This window comes from Silurus aristotelis (genome assembly GCF_946808225.1).
Source record: "Silurus aristotelis genome assembly, chromosome: 4".
Classification (NCBI taxonomy): Eukaryota; Metazoa; Chordata; class Actinopteri; order Siluriformes; family Siluridae; genus Silurus; species Silurus aristotelis.
The window spans coordinates 34,131,185-34,151,962 of record NC_139577.1 but is presented as its reverse complement, the minus strand read 5'-3'; the positions used below and the strand labels follow the sequence as shown (position 1 = coordinate 34,151,962).

The following is a 20,778-nucleotide window of genomic DNA, read 5'->3' as shown; positions in this document are numbered from 1 at the left end:
ACACTGCAGCTGGAATTGCTCACCAGTTCAGCGCTGAACAGGGTAAGGATCTGTCTCGTCATACAGTGTCTCGACGTTTAAGAACATTTGGACTGAAAGCCCACTCTGCAGAGACCAAACCTCTCATTAGCAGAAAAAATCAAAAGGCTAGACTAAGCTTTGCTGAGGAGCATGTTGTGTGTACAGAGGAGAACTGGTCCAAAGTTCACTTCAGTGATGAAAGCAAGTTTAATTTAGTTGGGTCCGATGGGAAACATTATGTTCAGCGACAAACTGGAGAAAGACTGAACCCAAAGTGTGTAAAGAAGTCAGTGAAAAGTGGAGGGGGACGTGTCATGGTTTGGGGCATGTGTTCTGCAGCAGGAGTTGGGCCTCTTTTACAGCTACATGGCAGAGTGAATGCAAATGTTTATCAGAACCTTCTTCAACAACATATGGTTCCTTCCCTGCGTTCATCACCCAATCAGCCCGCAGTGTTCATGCAGGACAACGCTCCATGTCACACAGCAAAACAGGTAAAGCAGTTCCTTCAAACTGAAAACATTGAAATAATGACATGGCCTGCCCAGAGTCCTGATCTCTACCCAATAGAGAACCTCTGGAAAATCATTGGTGACAAAGTTATGGCCAAGAAACCCACTACAGTCACCAAACTGTGGAGGAGACTGGAAGAAGAGTGGACCAGAATCACACCAGAGCAGTGTGAGAGACTAGTGCTGTCCTGTGGCCGCAGATGTGCTGAAGTCATTCAGAGCAGAAGCCTGGACACTTCCTACTAATTGCTGACTGTTGTAACCTTCAGAACATTTTGTTGTAATCTTTTTCCATGCTACAGTCATTGTTGTTCTCTAATTTTGATCAGTGTGTTTTCTGCAAAATAATGTTTTTTTTTTTAAATGCCTTAGTTAATTTGTGGAAAAGGTGTTCTGGTAGCATGGTATAGACACGACAAAAACTCCTTCAACTGTTGAGCAGTAAAGATCACATTATTTCAGAATTGTTAAATTGTTTATAAATTGTTCTTTAATTTTGATATATATATATATATATATATATATATATATATATATATATATATATATATATATATATATATATATATATATATATATATATATATATAGACTCCCCCAAAATATAATGTGCTCTTTATTATAGATAAATTCTATCATTCTTCTCAAAACGTTACTCCAATTTTCTGAAGTAACTGTTGCTCTAACTAACGTGTCAAACTCGTTTATCAGTAATATATGGAGGTGTTGATTATAGATGTGTTAAATACAGTAATGATTTTGCTCCAGTCCTGAAGAAGCCTTAATGAGATCAACTCCACTCAAGCTTCATTGTCATTCTTCCAGTATACAAAATAGCAAGAGTAACATTAAACATAAATAAATCAGAAGTAGATATTAGACAGAGCAGAGTTAAGGTGAGGTAGATGTGATGGATATGAGGTTGGGATGTAGGTATTGTAAGAACAGAAGTCTCTCTGAGAAGTTTTAGAGTAAAATATTGCTACCTGGAGCCGTAGAAGCCGCTAGGTTCATGTGCGCCGCCATCATGGAGATGAATCACGTTTTTCCTTTTTGAAGAAACGACGCTCATTAAAGTGTTCATGGTCTTATGACCTCCATCTGCAACAATTCAAACTATCAAAATATTTTCTAGCAGTTGCTAAATCTCTCTATAAAACACACTACAATCCAGAATTATTAATTATTGCCTCATACCCAGACACTGGGTTTCTACCCTGGTGATGATCTGCCATTTCTCCACACATTACACCATTTTTGCGTTCCATTTATGACTCGGGTTATTCATCTGTTGTTTTCCTTAGGAGGTGCATCATCAATAAATGCACGAGAACCATCTCCATGCTGTAAGATGAAGTGAAGCTTGAGATCATGAGCAGTTCCTCGCCTTCTCATTATTCAGGTCCAAGTTTTCATTTGTCCACAGGATTTTGTCAGCAACCTGATCTCAGGGTTTCCAATGGGCTCATGTTAATGCATGTTGAAATGCTCCTGCAGCACCTTAGTATGTTTTGTGTTTGTTAGTTTCTGTGGTTGTTGTGGTTTGTTCTTTTGCTGATCCAAAGAGAATTCACTATATTGCGACTACAAATGAGACCAACATGTAACAGCCAATCAGCTTCCAGTTATTGGTGTGAACATTGGCTGGCGGTCAGGGTCAGCAAAGTCTTCTCTACTGGTCTAAACACTATCAGAAGCACTGACCTACATTTACAACATAAACTCTAATATTTGTTCCATGAAATTGTATTAATTATTCCCAACAGTTTATTCTCTTCATGTCGTAGTGTTTCTCTCGGCTGCACTGCTTCCAGTACGTGTATGTAGATTTTTTTGTCCAATCAGATTTCAGCCTCTATGTGCTGCCATGTCAATCTAATCTGCCCAGAGCCTGTAAGGTCAGTACTGCTGGACTTTTTACCATAGTCTCTATTAGCAATGAGTCAGTTTCTTTAACCAATCAGATTTCAGATTCTCCTCACAGGGCAGCTCGCTGGCCCAGAATAGCGTCAGCGTTTTTCCGTCCTCTGATTGGTTGGTCAGAGGGAAACTGTTACAGCCGCGTTCGACTGGTAAAACACGTGTAGATCTGCACACATTCATACATCTGAGTTAGACTTTTTCATGCCTACGGAGGAAAAGAAATTGATTTGGTCTCAGACATACTTAAAAATCCATTTTGAAGAAATCATTCTGTGCTTATCAATCATGCTTCAGGTCTTTGTCCTTCTGCAGTTTTCAACGTCATCAAATCAGACAGAGATTTACACTACAGAATTACACTTCAATGTACACTTCAGGATTCATCCTGCTGCTTTAATCAGTAGTCACATAAATGCAAGAGCTCCAATTCTACTGGAAGCTGTACACACTTACGCTGTAAGATGAGGTGATACGGTTCTCCACATCTCCATATTCTTCTCATCATCTTGGTACAAGTGTTCATCTGTCCATAGGATGTTGCTCTGTATGGATTTTGTGATGGTGCTTTAAAGAAACTCCAGTCTTTCTGTTTTTAAAGCTTCCCAGTGGTGCACATGTTCTGCCAAGCCGTCTGTGTTTTCTCTGGTGAAGTTTAATTTTTTCATTGCTATCACCAGATTTCCTGGTTTGTTTGTTTTTCCTTTCCACCCGGGAAAGAGTTTTAATGTCATCTAACGTTTTTTACGTTTCTTTGTTGTTTTTTTTAAAGAATGTATCATGTAGTTGATTTGGCATCTTCTCATGTTTTTACAATATCGCTAATGTTTTTTTGTGTTTGTTTTTTCTTTAGAGTTTACACACCTATCTGATCTCTTTTATCTGATTCATTGCGATCTTGATAGCTTTACTGAAACCACATGTCCCAAAATGTTTGAAGTAAATGATCTAAACCGATTCGACAGCGTTAGATTGCTTTGGCAATGACGAAAGGCAGCATATTGCTAAGTCAAGAAATATTCAACTAAAAAATAAAATGTAACATTGTGTAATAAGTGGTGGGTCTAAAGATAAGATTACTGATTGTAAGATCGGGAGGTTCCTGCGCTCTGAGGGTGGGTGTGGAAGTGAGATTGTGGTAATGCACGTGGCACAAGTCGCACAGCTTCTGATGTACACAGGACGATGTCTTTTTAGCACACTGACTAATGGTGCTCCCTGTGACTGTGCGTGCAGCCTCGTGCTGCCGTTTGTTACAAAACTAGTCTCGAAACCTTTTGATACCACCTCCTATGACCTACTATAAACATGCCTCCAGGTATGGGAATGTGATTTTTTTTTTTCACACTACACCACCCAGTCCTACAGGTAGGAAATACATTATAATTGAGCAGCTAATGTTGTCGGGTCGTGTGTGTGATCCACTGGATCACAAGGAACATGTGAAATTATACCAGTTCAGTGTAGAAACTGCACATTTATTCTCTCAAAGTGATAATTAATGTTGTTTTTTTATTATTGTGAAAGTGTTGCTTTTGTAAGTAATGATCTCGATGTGAAGGTGAAGAATAGGCAATACGAGGTGGAATTAAAACGTTTCAAAACTACCTTTTATAACACCAACAGGTGGCAGCACGAGGCTGCACGCACAGTCACAGGGAGCGCCGAAGGCACTATGTCAGAAGACATCGTCCTGTGTACATCAGGAGCTGTGAGACTGGTGCCATTCTGACCACGTGCGTTATCACGTCTGTTATTCTGAACACGTGCGCACCCTGTCACCGAGCTCCTCCTTACACGTGAGTTTCTCACCGGAAACAACACGATCTCACTTCCGCACCCACCCTACTAGCCAGATTTGGCCACTGCGGACTTCGCCCTCTTCCCGAAGATGAAGGTCGCCGCTTTGACACTGTTGCAGGGATCCGGTGAGAATCGCAGAAGATGCTCGACGCGCTTTGGAAAGAACATTTCCAGGACACGTTTCAGCTTTTAGCTTTCCAGGAACGCTGGGGGCGCTGTATTACTGTGCAAGGGGTAGTGTGGAAGCCTAGATAAATGAAGTATTTCTTGTAGAGAGAGCTTCTCTAGAATCTTTTTGATGCCACCTCATATAATGGTTTAAGGCCTCACAACTAGCCGTGGATTATCACCGTATCCCATGCTCACGTCCCCGCATCGACACGCTGTTTAGAAGGTCTGACTGACTGAAAGGATCAAAATAACAATTAATTTTCCTCATGTATTTTATATAAAACTTGTTACATCTATAATTTTGCTGCTCTAAAGCACACTCAGATTGCAGGGGAGTGGGCGGGGCTTACAGGGGGCGTCACTTATCTCCTTTACATTTGGTCCTTGAGTCTATGTAAGTTTCGTTCAGGTTCTCTCCAGGTTCCGCTCTCCTCTCAAAGACATGGCAGGTATAACAGTGGGAGTGTGTGTGTGTGTGTGTGTGTGTGTGTGTGTGTGTGTGAATGGGTGCGATTGTTTCGGAAACTTGTGTAATGAGGAAAGAATGTGAGATCGTGCCATGAGTGCAGTGGATATGGAGGGGCTTCCACCCATGTTCTCCCTGTGTCCATGTGGGTTTCCTTCTGGTTTTCTCCCAAAAACATGAGATTGTGTGGATTAGTGTGTGAGTGAATGTGTGAGTGAGTGTGTGTCTGAGTGTGCAGAAGTTTGTGCACCAGTGTATTACAGGGTTCCCACACACAGAGTGGAGCAGATATACTTCAAAATGTATTTTAAAATAAAATACCAAATACCGTAATTTTAAATGTATTAAAATAAACAACAAAATACAGCAGCTGCACCATGTATCCAAACAAACTACTGAATATTTTTAATTTTCAAAATACAAAAAAATCCTTGAGCATGAAATTTCTTCTCAAATCTTCCATGAATTGGTCTGTATGATCTGTTCCTTGACCATCACACAGACGCAGCTGATTAAGTAAACAATGTTTGATAGCAACAGCTTTTCTCTGGCGGAGTCACGCAATAAATCTGACACATGCAACCAGTTCACAGATCAGATATTCACATACGTGTCCCTGTGATCTGCCACATGAAGGTTAGTTTTAACGTTTAATATTGAACAGTTTGTGAATGAATCATTATTGTGTTTTAATTCAGTTACTTGGTGTTTTACATCAGTAACACCTTCTTACTGACAAACAAGTCATTCATAAGAAGAACTGATGGCCTCCGCATTCATAGTAACCAGTTTCGAACTAATTAATCATTTGATTCTAATCATAAATATAATAAAATATTTTTTGCCAGTCGTTCATTCTGATGATTCTAATAAACAGCTACTTCATTAAGAATACAATATTTAGCAATAAAATATTTATTTATTAATCATTGGACACCTATTTGAAAGCTGGCAGGATTCTAACCTTCACCACCTTCTTCCATATGGATCAATTTTCTGTTCTGATCTCAACAAAATACTGAGTAGGCACCAATCAGAGGCTGCTTTTTTATGATGTCATCATGTAGAACATCTTACAAAGTATTTCACTCTATTTTAAAACTACAAACACTTGTATTATAAATACTGCCCTTCTCTGCCTATACATTTTTCAATTGAAAATTCCAGACTTTTCCAGAATCAAACCTAAACGTCTTTAAGAGCATGTTGTAAGACACCAGATCACATTCGATGCACAGCATTTTAATAAAACCGCAAACTTTTGTACTACACTCTTTAACTGCTGTTTTTTTTGCACCTTTCACTGTATTACTGTTTACATGCTGTCTTTTGCACCTTAGACTATTATATTATACCACACTGTTTACATGCTGTCTTCTGCACATCTTGACTGCTGCTGTATTTTTGCACTACATTGTGTTCTTATATTCACTCTCGGGTAAAGTTTCTACAGTTCACAGTACTGTATAACCAAGTATACAGTAGGGTTACTGGTCGGCGGTCTTGGTTTTGTGTCTTGTCTTGTGTTGTCTGTCTGTACTGTGTTTTGTTTGCACCAGGCTACACTCGATGCACTTTATGTAGCTTTGTGTTGTGTTGTAGCTCTGTGTTGTTGTTTAGTGTAGCACCAGGGTTCTGGAGGAACGTTGTCTCGTTTTTTACTGTGTACCACTGTGTATAGTACAAATAACAATAAAAGCCTTTTGACTTGACTTTTAAACATTTATACATTTCATTAACATTCAATCCTACAACAACAGCAGGATTGTTCACATGCAAATCACCAGGAAACTACAAAACAGAACTCCATCAACAGAACCAGCTTTTGGCCGTGTCCACACTAATATGTTTTTTTTGTTTAAAAATGCATATTTTTCTCACTGTTTTGGCCAGGAGTCCACACTGCGATGAAAGTGGACCAAAACGTAGCTTTTTGAAAACGATCTCCGGAGTGGATAACGATGACGTTGCAGAAACGCAGGTAAAAGTGTCTTATGATTTGCTGATGCGCTTTACAGGGGCGTGTGTTTTCAAACGATTAAAAACGAAAATATGAACCGTTTTTTTTTTTTTTTTACGTATCCGGATTTGTGTAGACTTTTTTGTAGACGTGGCATTTGTTTGAAATTTTTTTACAAATTTTTTATTTTAGAAAACTGGAAACACAATACTTTTTCATACTGTCCCAAAAATGTATAGGAACCCTGGTATTTGTGTGTGTGTGTGTGTGTGTGTGTGTGTGTGATTGTTCAGGAAACGTGTGCAGTGAGTAAGGACTGCGAGCACATGCTGTGAGATGGAGATGGAGCAGGCGAAGGCTTCCATCCTACACGTTCTTCCTGTGTCCATGTGGGTTTTCTTCTGGTTCTCTTTGGTTTCTTAACAGTTCCCAAGAACATGCTAGTAGGTGAACCATGTGTGTTGTTTCGTGACTGTAGCAGTTTATTTAGATGAACAGCACTGTGAATGTTCAGAAATTGTGCCTCGACACGTTCTGCTGATTATCAAACTGGATTTATTTGTATTTTCTTCGAAATATCAAGAAAAAAAAAAACAAGAAATCAACAAGTCCTTAATTATAAACCCAAACGTACAAATCTACTCATCTGAAGATCGTCTGTGTGTCAAAATCACAAAAGGCTTCGAAACCTTCTGACTACTGAACATTTTTGGATGACAGTTTAACATTTCTCATTGCTAACACACCACATTTACGCTAACAATGTGTGTGTGTGTGTGTGTGTGTGCGCGCAAGGAAGAACACTAAACTGTCGGATTATGTGAGAACTCTAAATCTATGGAGGTCACGCTGGTGCTTCTGTTCCACCACGTGTACTGAAATGGAGCCTCTAATAGCGTAAGACACTTTTCTAATGTCTTTAATGCAAGTACGTGAATGATCATGTGACCCGGTGCAAAGCGTTTCCAAAAGTATCTGGAAGCTTTACTTTTCCCCACTCATGTGTGGATCTTCCCCAAAATGCATGAAATTGTTGCTTCACTTGAACTAGGAGATCCAATCATGCTCCAGCATGACAATGCACAAAGCCAGCTCCATGAAGATCTGCTTTCCATGGATTGGAGGATGTGGAGGATCTCCTGTTATAGAGCTCCACCCCTATTGAACACCTTTAGGATGAATGTGAAAGCTGACTTTTTTTTTTATAATTATTTTATTGAGCAGTTAGAAGCTCTGAACGCAGCTGAATTTTTACAGTTTGTACTTTAAAATATATTCAATTGATTTGCTGTTACTTTTTGTTGATATATAATTGTTGTCTTTTCTTAAGCAGCTCTGGAAACTTGCTGGCATTTGTCTTGCAAAACTACACACACACATATATATCTCGTGTATTATGCTATAAAAATACCTTCACACGTGAGATGACGTTTATTTATATCACAACGTCAGCTTTTAGGAGAGCAGGAAGAAGTTCTGAATAAATTCATATTATTTATTTAATCTGACTCTTTGTTCTGCGTCTTTGTGCCCCAAAAAATATAAATAAATTTTATTAATCTGTGTTGAACTTTTAGTTAATTTTAGTTTTCGTCTGTAATAAATATGTTGAATTGATGCAACTAGAAAATTCACTACTTCATTTAATTTCACAAAATTAATCTGTTACACGTGTTCAGACTTAGTTGTGAGGAAGTCAAATGTAGTGGAGGTCAGTCGAGTGTGTTCACGTGCAGTCGCGGTCAGTCGAGTGAAGCTGCATGTGAGATGATGGGAGTAGGAGGGGCTTACAAACCACATCATCAGTGGGTTTAAAACGCTTTAAGCAAATCATTCCAGACAGAAATCTCTTGTCTTGTCGCAGAGGGAAAAAAAAGAGCAGACGTCTGCACCTACGATTTAATGGGGGTCGCAGTCCTTTCACAGGCTCGGAGCCGTGGTGTAAACCATTTCATCTCCCACAAATCCCAGCGTTTAATCATCATCATTCTTCAGGCTTAAACGCGGCTGGTATTTCATGCATTGTGTTTAACACGAACGCTTACGCCTTCTACTTTGCTTTACACCAGGTCACCTATTAGCATTAGCATGTGCTTGGCTGTAATATGAATTTTCTAGGATCCTACATTCTGTGATTTGTGATTAATAGCATTTCCGCTACCTGAGAAACATAAACACCGCCTTGTTTATCACAGAGCTCGTATGACGTTCCTCAAAACAGAACTATTTTGTACTCCATCGACGCATCCCCTCCTGCCATCGTGAAAAGAAGCTCTGACGGAGTCTGGTACCGTACGTGTTCCTCTTTAGAATTAATACTTTACTTTGAGTGCAATGAACCATGATGCAGTCTCTGAGGTATTTCTGTACATTTCTTTTCCTGTTTAAAAATAAATGCACTGGTTAGTTGAGGTATGTCTTGAGTTTTAGGCCATGCTAAATTAAACAGCTTCATCCTGGTTTAAAGGAAGATAACGGAGAGAAAAGAAGCCTTTTCGAGGATTCTTATATTAACGGATATAATATAAAAAAATAAACTTTAGTGTTAAAATTGGACATGACGTTAATCACGTCTCGGTTTATGGCGAGGAAACGCGATCATAAATGTTTAGATTTTTTATATGTAATTATGAACGTAAAAAAAACCAAAAAAAAAAAACATTACTTATTATTTGTTATTAAAGGTCAGATCAAATGTTGGAGTCCGAGTTCACTAACGGGTTCAGTATTTTAAAGTGAAATCGCTCTGAAATGATACGAGGCCCGGAAGCGAAACCTCCAGGTTTATTGCTTGTGTGTTTGACGTGACGTCTGGACTCGCTGTTTAACGTCGCATGGCCTTACATTCAGATACGACGTTCCACCTTACACACTCCTGGGGATTGAACCTAGCACCAGGAAAAAAAGAAAAAGGGATGAAGAGATGGAATCGGCGTAGCCGGATCGCCGCCTCTACGTCTTTTTGGACGAAAGGTCCACAGCTTTCATGATGACGCTGGCGCGAGAGGAGGAAACTGAACAGGACCTGAGGTCGAAGGTGAGCGCAGGGACGAAGGGACGCCAAGGCTCCACGTCGTAGCTGATCATGGGAGAGTCCTCGCGGCAACTCGTCACCCAAAAGTTCGTCTTTTCCGAGGGGAACGAGTGCACCTTGTCCAGAACGCTGGGAGCGATCCTGAGCACAGACGAGCAAGACCCCACCGACAGGTCCTGAGGCTGGGGGTGTGGAAATAAAACATTTTATTATTATTATTATTAATTTATTATGAACAAACTCTGTACAATTCGCTTACAGTCAGTTTATTATTAATATTATTATTAATAATAAAAAACACTACTACACATTACAACTACTAATAATACTATAATAAACAACTATTAATAATAATAATAATAATAATAAATATAATAAATTCATAATCAAATGAATACAAGTAATAATATTGATAATAATACACAATAAATACTATAATACTGTGACAAATAATATCATATATAATATAAAACTACTAATGATACAAATAAATAAATAGTCATAGTATATGATTAACTACTAAAACTACCAATAATACAAAGAATAATAATAAACAAATACTAATACTACAACTATGACTAATTTTAATAATAAAATAATAAAAATACTAGCACTACTAATGATTAATAAATGTATACAAATAAATAAATTAGATGTTAGTTATAAAAGAGCAACTTAAAATGTATTATTAATATACATTATTATTATTATTATTTTACATTTTTAAATATTTGTTATGGTTTTTGGTTTATTTCTTAGGTTTCGAGATTAGTTTTAGTTTAGTTTTAGTCTGAGGGTCTGTTTAGAGAGAGATTTTAGTGTTTATTTTAATATTTAAAGATATTTTATTTGATGTTTTAGAAATGTAATCCTTGTAGAGTTTTGAGATAAATAAATGTGTTTAAGACGAGGAGAAGCCACACACAGTAATCATCACAAATGTCTGATATTCATCTACATGTGCTGGTAAACTCGTACACATCAGCAGTATCTGTTGTGCAGCAGGAGCAGTGAGAGAGAACTGTAGATCTATTTTTAATTCTGGTTTTAAATAACACACTGAAGCTTTGAAAACTGAAAGTGCAAAAACAAAACTGAGTCAGGAGAGAAAACGACAAACGTATCTTTAAATCAAACTGTAATCCAAACTAAAAATGTACACTAACATCTAGAACTACAAACATCTTAAATAGAAAACACCCAAAACTAAAAATCTCTTTACACAGAACCTGAAGCCAAAATTAAAAACATCTTAAAACATAAAAAGACACATTCGAAAAAAAAACCTCTAAATAAAAACTAGAAATATAACAAACCCTAAACAAAATGTTAAAACCAAAAATAAAATAAATAAAATAAAAAACACTACAATATATCTGAACCTTAAAAAGAACAGATTTACACAAAAAAACAACAAAAAAAAAAAACCAAGGTAAAACTAAAATAGCTCCAAATAGATCCTAAAATTAAAGCTGAAAACTAAACTAAAAATATCACTAAAACAGTAAAATCTCCACTGTGAAACACTAAAATAATAAATAAAAATAAATAAATAAAAAAGAAACAAAACGTAATAATTTTAATGGACTCTTACTGCAGTTGTGTAAGTGTGTAAGTGAATTAGTTTGGTAAATGTTAATATAAAAGCAGTTCCTGTTGGAGAACTTGGTGTGTAGAAGGTAAAGATTTTACTGCAGTGGTGAAACTGACAAACCTCTGAGTCGTCTCCGCTGTGTGAGCGTTCCTCTTCACTCTCTGTCAATGCAAAACAATAATTACAAATCAGCATGGTGTTCTGGGTCAACCTCAACCCTCAACCTCAACTCTCACCCTCACCCTCAAATCAACCCTCAAACTCACCCTCAAACTCACTATTAACCTCACCCTTAAACTCACCATCAACCTCACCCTTTAACTCACCATCAACCTCACCCTTAAACTCACCATCAACCTCACCCTTAAACTCACCATCAACCTCATCCTCAAACTCACCATCAACCTCATCCTCAAACTCACCATCAACCTCATCCTCAAACTCACCATCAACCTCATCCTCAAACTCACCATCAACCTCACCCTTAAACTCACCATCAACCTCATCCTCAAACTCACCATCAACCTCACCCTCAAACTCACCATCAACCTCACCCTCAAACTCACCATCAACCTCACCCTTAAACTCACCATCAACCTCACCATCAACCTCACCCTTAAACTCACCCTCAAACTCACTATTAACCTCACCCTTAAACTCACCATCAACCTCACCCTTAAACTCACCATCAACCTCATCCTCAAACTCACCATCAACCTCATCCTCAAACTCACCATCAACCTCACCCTTAAACTCACCATCAACCTCACCCTTAAACTCACCATCAACCTCACCCTTAAACTCACCATCAACCTCACCCTTAAACTCACCATCAACCTCACCCTCAAACTCACCATCAACCTCATCCTCAAACTCACCATCAACATCACCCTTAAACTCACCATCAACCTTATCCTCAAACTCACCATCAACCTCACCCTTAAACTCACCATCAACCTCACCCTTAAACTCACCATCAACCTCACCCTTTAACTCACCATCAACCTCATCCTCAAACTCACCATCAACCTCACCCTCAAACTCACCATCAACCTCACCCTCAAACTCACCATCAACCTCACCCTCAAACTCACCATCAAACTCACTATTAACCTCACCCTTAAACTCACTATTAACCTCACCCTTAAACTCACCATCAACCTCACCCTTTAACTCACCATCAACCTCACCCTTAAACTCACCATCAACCTCACCCTTAAACTCACCATCAACCTCACCCTTAAACTCACCATCAACCTCACCCTTAAACTCACCATCAACCTCACCCTTAAACTCACCATCAACCTCACCCTCAAACTCACCATCAACCTCACCCTCAAACTCACCATCAACCTCACCCTCAAACTCACCATCAACCTCATCCTCAAACTCACCATCAACCTCACCCTTAAACTCACCATCAACCTCACCCTTAAACTCACCATCAACCTCACCCTCAAACTCACCATCAACCTCATCCTCAAACTCACCATCAACCTCACCCTTAAACTCACCATCAACCTCATCCTCAAACTCACCATCAACCTCATCCTCAAACTCACCATCAACCTCACCCTCAAACTCACCATCAACCTCACCCTCAAACTCAACCCTCAAACTCACTATCAAACTCAACCCTCAAACACAACCCTTAACCTTATTCTCAACCTCAACACTTAAACTCAGTCAAACTCACCCTCAAACTCAGTCAACCTCACCCTCAACCCTTACCCTCAACACTTAAACTCAGTCAACCTCACCCTCAACACTCAAACTCAGTCAACCTCACCCTCAACCCTCAAACTTAGTCAACCTCTCCCTCAAACTCACCATCACATTCATTAGTTTATTATTATTAGTTTATTGAAAAAAGTTCAGCTCTTCTTCTTTGTCTAAAACCGCATCACTGCACTTTCCACTTCTCCTTTCAGTCCTGTACACAACAGTGTGGACGAGCTGTTACTATTAAAAACCACAACATATTACTATTAATACAAACCTGCACAACAGTCAGAGCTGCTGTTTTACACAAATAATCAACACCTTCTGACCAATCAGAAGTCAGCAGCACTGTGGAGTTACAGCACAGTCCTACAGCCTGACTTCAACATCAGATAAAGTACAAACATACAAATACAAAGGGCATTGATTGATTATATGTATATTATAGTACATGTGTGTTTCTTTTACTGAACTGAAACAGTGTAAAGAACCTGGAACTGATACGTGAGCGAGCGTACAGACAGAACGTACCAGTGTAACATGACACGGGGGAGATCTGGAGCTTGTAGGGGATCTGCGTGGAGCTGACCGCTGACTCCTCGTTCTCGGTGGTGATCTCCACGACGGCGCAGACCTCTGGGAGATAACTCCCGGTCGTCTTGATCGGAGAACTGAGATCCGTGCTTCGATCAGATTCTGGTGAGGAGGAACGGCACAGAACATCATCACACTTCCACCTTTCACACTGTGATCCTGCTACCGTCTGAGGTGACAGGAGAACCTCACCTGTTAATAAAACCGTGCTGTCCGGCAGCGTGTCCTGCTTGGACTGCGACTTCTGCTGTGTCTCGCTGTTCTTCACTTTCCGTCTCTGGACAGGACCCTGAAAATAAACACGTTTCCATCGGACACATGGTACTACTTTTGACACACATTCTGTATAATCTGGATGTGAACCCAGGTGTACTTACTTCTGCTTTTGCCTCTCGTTCCATCTTTTTCTTCTTTGCTAAAAAAAAAAAAAAAAAAAAAAAACATAACTTAGATGAGACTCAAAGCGTGTAAGCGTTAGGACTTGAGGACGACTGTGTTAATTGGGTTACGTTGAGTTTTTTTAGTTGCGTATGACACACCGTCACATATACGAGGTCGTATTGAAAGGTTTTTAAACTGGTTTTGTAACATGCCAACAGACAGCAGCACGAGGCTGCACACGCAGTCACAGGGAGCACAGACCTTTATAAGTCAGTGTACCAAAGGACATCAGGAGCCATGTGACTGGTGCTGTACTGACCACGTGCACCCTGAGACTGAGCTAATCTTCGCACGTGAGTTTCTCACCACAAACAACAGGATCTCACTCAGATAGTGATGGATGGATGGATGGATGGATGGATGGATGGATGGATGGATGGATGATCCAACACTTCTCCCATTATATGCATTTACTGTATCTGCATAATCATCAGACCGAATCCCTGTGAATGAACTGTTACCATGGAAACCTACACATCTGTTTGAGCTGCTGTCCAAGATAAATTAATTATTATTTTCTTATAAAAAAAAAAAAAAAATTAAGAAAAGAAAAGAAAAAACTATAAGGAATTTTCAGAAGATTAAATCTGGGACGTTGAGGTCACTAGTATGAATGCTTCAGAAGTCTGTTCACTTTCCTGTAAGCAAATAGCAGATTTGCATTCTGGGAATGAGGTCAGATGGTAAGAATGAACTGGGGGGGGAGCAAACAAAAAAAAACCCATCCCTTCAACTCCACTGGCCTTGAGTCGAGTTCTCGTTAGCTAGCTGACTCGCCTAAATGCAACCATCTACCTGTTCTTCTGGATTGAAACCGGAATTGAGAACTAGTGAGCTCTTTATAAGTCGCTAGCGAATAAGAACATGCGCTAAAAAAAGCCCCCAATGTGTTTCCTCAGACTTTAAACAAAAACAGAATTGATCTCAAACCCCAAAGTTTGTCCCAATGTTGGTACATTTACTTCTCTATTCAAGTACTGAGATCCTTTTATCAGGTTTCACAAGCAGCAACTTTGATCAAACCTGAATATTTAAAAACTGCGTTCCACAGAACGGAAGTGAGATTAGGAAGGGTGGCTCTGAGGAAGACCTGATATATAAAGGAATTTTGATTTGGTACATTTCATGTGAATTGTAAAAGGGAGAACTCGTTGCTCAGCTCTACACTGAAGACTTTCCACCAGACCAATGAGAGTTTTCAAGGGTGAAGTAGATGTTTTCAGGATTTCTGTAGGATATCCTTCTCCTTTTTACCTCTTCTGTTGTAAGAACTCATTTGTTTTATTGACTTCTCACTGGTTGCTTCTACTGCTCTCACTCTTCTCTTTGGAAACACCACATCTCCTTCTAGGTGTATCAGGTATAATCCCCATGTTTTCAAGTTTCCAGGGACTGGGATTTAGGAACTTGAACATAGTTCTCCTGATAGATCTTGCTTATCTTCATTAATAGCTTTTTTTGTCAAAAGTTCTATAAAATTTAGATTGTGTGCCATGATAGCGCTCAAGATTTGTTACTTATAAGAGCTTTTTCCAACTGTTTCTCTTAAAAATGCTTCCGCTTAAAGACCTTTTTCTTTTTCCAATGCTTTCTCTTTATCTCTTAAAAGTTTTTAGTTTTCACAGAGAATTATTTTTTCCAACTAAAAGTCAGAGCATTAAACAATAAAGGGAACCAATAAAGCATCAGAACCTTATAGACTACCACCAATCAAGAGTCAGACGCTTAAAAATGAAAACCAATCAGGAGTCAGAGCCTCAAAAACTGAAACCAATGAGGATTTAGAATGACAGAAACCAATCAAGAATCAGAAGCTTACAAACTGGAACCAATCAAGAATTTAAAGATTAAAAATAAGAACCAATCAAGTGCCAGAACCCTATAGACTAGCACCAATCAAGTGGCAGAACCTTATAGACTAGCACCAATCTACAGTCAGGATCTCAAAAACTGGAGCCAATTCAGAATCAGAACTTTATAAACTTGAACCAATTAAGTGGCAGAACTCTATAGACTAGCACCAATCTAGAGTCAGGACCTCAAAAACAGGAACCAGTCAAGAATCAGAAGCTTAAAAATAAGAACCAATCAAGAGTCAGAACCTTAAAAACTTGGGCCAATTAAGAATCAGAACCTTATAAACTGGAACCAATCAAATTGCCAGAACCTTATAGACTACCACCAATCAAGAGTCAGACGCTTAAAAATGAAAACCAATCAGAAGTCAGAGCCCCAAAAACTGAAACCAATGAGGATTTAGAATGACAGGAACCGATCAAGAATCAGAAGTTTACAAACTGGAACCAATCAAGAATTAAAAGATTAAAAATAAGAACCAATCAAGTGGCAGAACCCTATAGACTAGCACCAATCAAGTGGCAGAACCTTATAGACTAGCACTAATCTAGAGTCAGGATCTCAAAAACTGGAGACAATTCAGAATCAGAACTTTATAAACTTGAATCAATTAAGTGGCAGAACCTTATAGACTAGCACCAATCTAGAGTCAGGACCTCAAAAACAGGAACCAGTCAAGAATCAGAAGCTTAAAAATAAGAACCAATCAAGAGTCAAAACCTTAAAAACTGGGGCCAATTAGGAATCAGAAACATATAAACTGGAACCAATCAATTTGCCAGAACCTTTTAGACTAGCACCAATCTAGAGTCAGGACCTCAAAAACAGGAACCAATCAAGAGTCAAAACCTTAAAAACTGGAGCCTTAATAAAACCCAAAACCAATAAAGAGTCAAAGGTTAAAATACGAATCTGCTCCTTTCTGAAACTGATGTTGCTGCAACAGAAAAAACACTTTAAACCCTGTGGGTAATAAAAGCGCAGTGTAGAGAGTCCTAAAAAAAAAGCTTTAGATTGGATTACAGTGTAATGGCTTCGTTATCCTCAAATTCTATTATATCTCACACAGATAAAAGCCTCGGTCACAAACTGTACATGTGAATACAATACCTTTCTTAGCTGCTCGCTCTGATGGAGAAAGTATGCGATACATCCTGAAGGCATTACTCCCACTTTTCATACTCTTGTCTTTTACTTCCTCGATGTCTGGCAAAGAGTTCATGGCACAGCGGAAGTTCGCCTTCCATGTCTTCGGGTCGGGTTTGTCCACTCCGGGGTGGTATTTTCCTGAGGAAAATTGTACATGATTTGGCTTTATTTTAAATGTGTGTAGCTTGTAGTCAGATCTTAGACGAGTCCGGTTTTCTGTACAAAGACAAAAGTTTGAGATTCCGAAGCTTGTGGCCAGAAAAGTGTAAAACTGGATTACTTTAGAAACATTGAGACGTAATCTGCACTTTCAGGCTTCAGTATGCCCTCAAATAAAGTGTTTTCTTTACAGATTGTGGATGTTTGGTCCTCATCTTGGATGATTTAATGATTTTCAGGATCAGATTTTAGATTTCATAAAGCATAAAACATCTTAAAAAAAAAATTTCTGGTAAAATAATAATAATACAGAAAACAGCAAAAGGACGAGAATTTAACATTTCGATAACTTTAATAAACATACGTTTAAAATCTCTTCATATATCTTTTTTTTAAATTTTTTTTTCATACAACAATTCACTTTACTCGTTTTGGTCAATTAGTTATTTATATATATATGAATGTCAGTCAGTTATCATAAGTCTGGATAATAAAAGTATTTATTTCAGGTGTGAAGTTTTTAAGCCGTCTAATTAACCAGAATTCAATCAGTATTTATGAAGTATTCAGCTCATTTATTTAATAGCTTATGTACTGAGTACAGTATTAAACCCCTGTGGTGTGATACCTGTATGAATGGCCCAGTTCATAAAAAGCGGAGCGTCTTTATCCAATTCCCAGCCGTGCCGAGCCGCATGAATCCACGGGATCTGGAAAATCTTTTCCTCCTGGAAATAACAGTGATAAAACGTTTGGAATTAGTGAATCTGATCTAGCGTCATGGTACTGCTTCAGGAAAGAGGAGGCTCCATTCCTTCCTCTTACCTTATTAACCCAAATCAGGCCTTGGATTTTACCGCCGTTTATCTGCTCCTCAAGCCACGGACGCATCCGCTGCCTGTCGACCGGCATCTTCGCCCTGCTGTTCGGAAAAACACAGCAATCCATTAGACGTTTTATAGAGAAACGTTGCAGTTTAGTTCTCTGTTTACTGATATAACTTTTATTAATAATAATAATCAGAAGAAGAAAAAGAAGTGAAAGAAGATACTATTATTATTACTACTATTAATTATTGGACCTGTATATTAAAAGTTCATTTCAACAACAGAATGAAAGATTAGAAGCAAAAGCTAAATATATACATTTATTTTACATTTGTATATATTGGAATGTATTTTTATTTTTATTTTTTTATCCTACATAAAATAAGGAAGAATTGTAAACGAACTAATCTGATGAATGAATTTACCTACAATTTACCTATAAATAAAATCTACAATTGATTTTAATGAAAAAAATACTTTATACTAATTTATTCAAAAACATTAAATTAGATTAATTTAGAAGAATCAACTGATTATAATTACTATTTGACTTGTTATACAAGTAAACATTATTATTATTTTTACTATTATTATTATTATTAACAACAACAACAACAAATTATAATTTGGATTATTTAATAATGTTTCCTGGCATATTCCAAATCTCAGAACAACACTGGACTTTTTAAACACACTAAGAAAACACACACACACACTCACACACACACACTCACACTCACACACACACACTCACACACACACACACACACACACACACACACTCACACACACTCACGAGGTGCCTCAGGATATTGCTTAATAATAACACGCACATTCGCGCGCACACGTACACACAAGCGTGCCTTTTTAAAACATAGACACGATTTAATTATGAGATTAAAAATAATAATAATAATAATAATAATATTAAAATATATATATATAATTCATCAGGAGATCTAATAATCTGAAGATGAAGGCAGTTTCTGGGTTTATTATAAACACTGTTATTAGACTGATGAGATGTTCATAAAGCTGATGATGGAGTGAATATGGAATCATAAACATAGTATTATATATCAGATCTATAAAATCTATAAAGATATTGCTGTCAGGTTTGTTTTTGGATGTTTGTAGTTGTCCTGGTAGTAAAGCTGTTACCTGATAAAGGATCCACTGGATCACTTTTCCTTCCCCTCTTTTTCCCTCCTGTATTCTGGATGTTCTTTTCCTCCTCTGGTCACAGGATCCGTCTTTCTGCCATCGTGTCACTTCATTCCCGAGTTCAGAACATCAACACGGCTGAAGACGTGAGAGAGAGAGAGAGAGAGAGAGAGAGAGAGAGAGAGAGAGAGAGAGAGAGAGATCAGACTGAAATCAGACAGCAGAAGTGCTACACCGCGAGCTCAAAGCCGATTGGCCCGTTTTCAAGTCGACGTGCAGTTCAGGGCGAAATGAAACAAAAAAAAAACAAAAAAACCCCGGAACCGAGTAATAAAAACCCAAACAGGAGTGTGTACTGGACTCACCGTGGCGGACTCAGTTTTCTGGAACACTGGAACACGGCGTACTTCCGGAAAGCGATGACGTCACGAGCTTTTAAAGAGACTCGAGGCTTGGCTGCGGGGTTGGACTGGTTATAGTTTCACTGTATCAGCAGAACATACACTCACTACTAACAACCCAACTAACCACCAAACACTCTAACCACTAACCAACCACCAACAACTCACAATCTAAACACGAAATAATCACCAAACACTCACAATCTAACCACTAACCAACCACCAAAAAACTCACAATCTAAACACTAAATAATCACCAAACACTCACAATATAACCACTAAATAATTACCAACAACTCACAATCTAAACACTAAATAATCACCAAACACTCACAATATAACCACTAAATAATTACCAACAACTCACAATCTAAACACTAAATAATCACCAAACACTCACAATATAACCACGAAATAATTACCGACAACTCACAATATAACCATTAAATAATCACCAAACAAGGTCCCCTGGTGGTCTAGTGGTTAAGATGCAGCGCTCCCACCGCTGCGACCCGGGTTCGATTCCCGGTCAGGGAACCATCCCCAGCCACTCTTAGTGCCGGTCCCAAGCCCGGATAAATTGGGGAGGGTTGCGTTAGGAAGGGCATCCAGCGTAAAACATGTGCCAAATCAAACGTGCGGAGGATCCGCTGTGGCGACCCCTAACGGGAGAAGCCGAAAGAAAGTTTAAAATAATCACCAAACACTCACAATATAACCACTAAATAATTACCGACAACTCACAATCTAAACACTAAATAATCACCAAACACTCACAATATAACCACGAAATAATTACCGACAACTCACAATATAACCACTAAATAATCACCAAACACTCACAATATAACCACGAAATAATTACCAACAACACACAATCTAAACACTAAATAATCACCAAACACTCACAATATAACCACGAAATAATTACCAACAACTCACAATCTAAACACTAAATAATCACCAAACACTCACAATATAAC

At 38.4% G+C, this 20,778-nt stretch overlaps 1 protein-coding gene and 1 long non-coding RNA gene across 4 annotated transcripts; one reads left to right on the top strand and one right to left on the bottom strand.

The window, feature by feature from the left end:
• Positions 1-7,117: 7,117 nt before the first annotated feature.
• Positions 7,118-8,051, top strand: LOC310724622. Its single transcript, XR_014533103.1, has 2 exons — positions 7,118-7,617; positions 7,649-8,051. It is a non-coding gene; the product is annotated as an uncharacterized lncRNA (long non-coding RNA).
• Positions 7,386-19,893, bottom strand: irf2a (interferon regulatory factor 2a). Of its 3 annotated transcripts, none has more exons than XM_083538826.1 (10): positions 19,760-19,892; positions 19,392-19,532; positions 18,229-18,325; positions 18,032-18,131; positions 17,206-17,382; positions 14,175-14,212; positions 13,990-14,086; positions 13,735-13,899; positions 11,602-11,642; positions 7,386-10,069 (listed from the first exon to the last, which is right to left on the bottom strand). In XM_083538826.1, exons 3-10 carry the CDS (start codon positions 18,313-18,315, stop codon positions 9,806-9,808), a joined length of 969 nt encoding a protein of 322 aa, XP_083394952.1. In that variant the 5' UTR covers positions 18,316-18,325; positions 19,392-19,532; positions 19,760-19,892; the 3' UTR covers positions 7,386-9,805. The 3 variants fall into 3 exon arrangements, with proteins under 3 accessions (XP_083394952.1, XP_083394953.1, XP_083394954.1); XM_083538827.1 differs by having other exon boundaries at positions 18,229-18,322; XM_083538828.1 differs by lacking the exon at positions 11,602-11,642 and having other exon boundaries at positions 9,142-10,069; positions 19,760-19,893.
• Positions 19,894-20,778: the final 885 nt, after the last annotated feature.

Bases quoted from the DNA above. Each gene is read 5' to 3' on its own strand.
- irf2a (XM_083538828.1), bottom strand. From the start codon at position 18,315: ATGCCGGTCGACAGGCAGCGGATGCGTCCGTGGCTTGAGGAGCAGATA. The intron at 17,383-18,031 runs GTATCACACCAC...AATTTTCCTCAG, and splicing joins GAACTGGGCCATTCATACAG to GAAAATACCACCCCGGAGTG. The intron at 10,070-13,734 runs GTACGTTCTGTC...CCACACCCCCAG, and splicing joins CCCCGTGTCATGTTACACTG to CCTCAGGACCTGTCGGTGGG.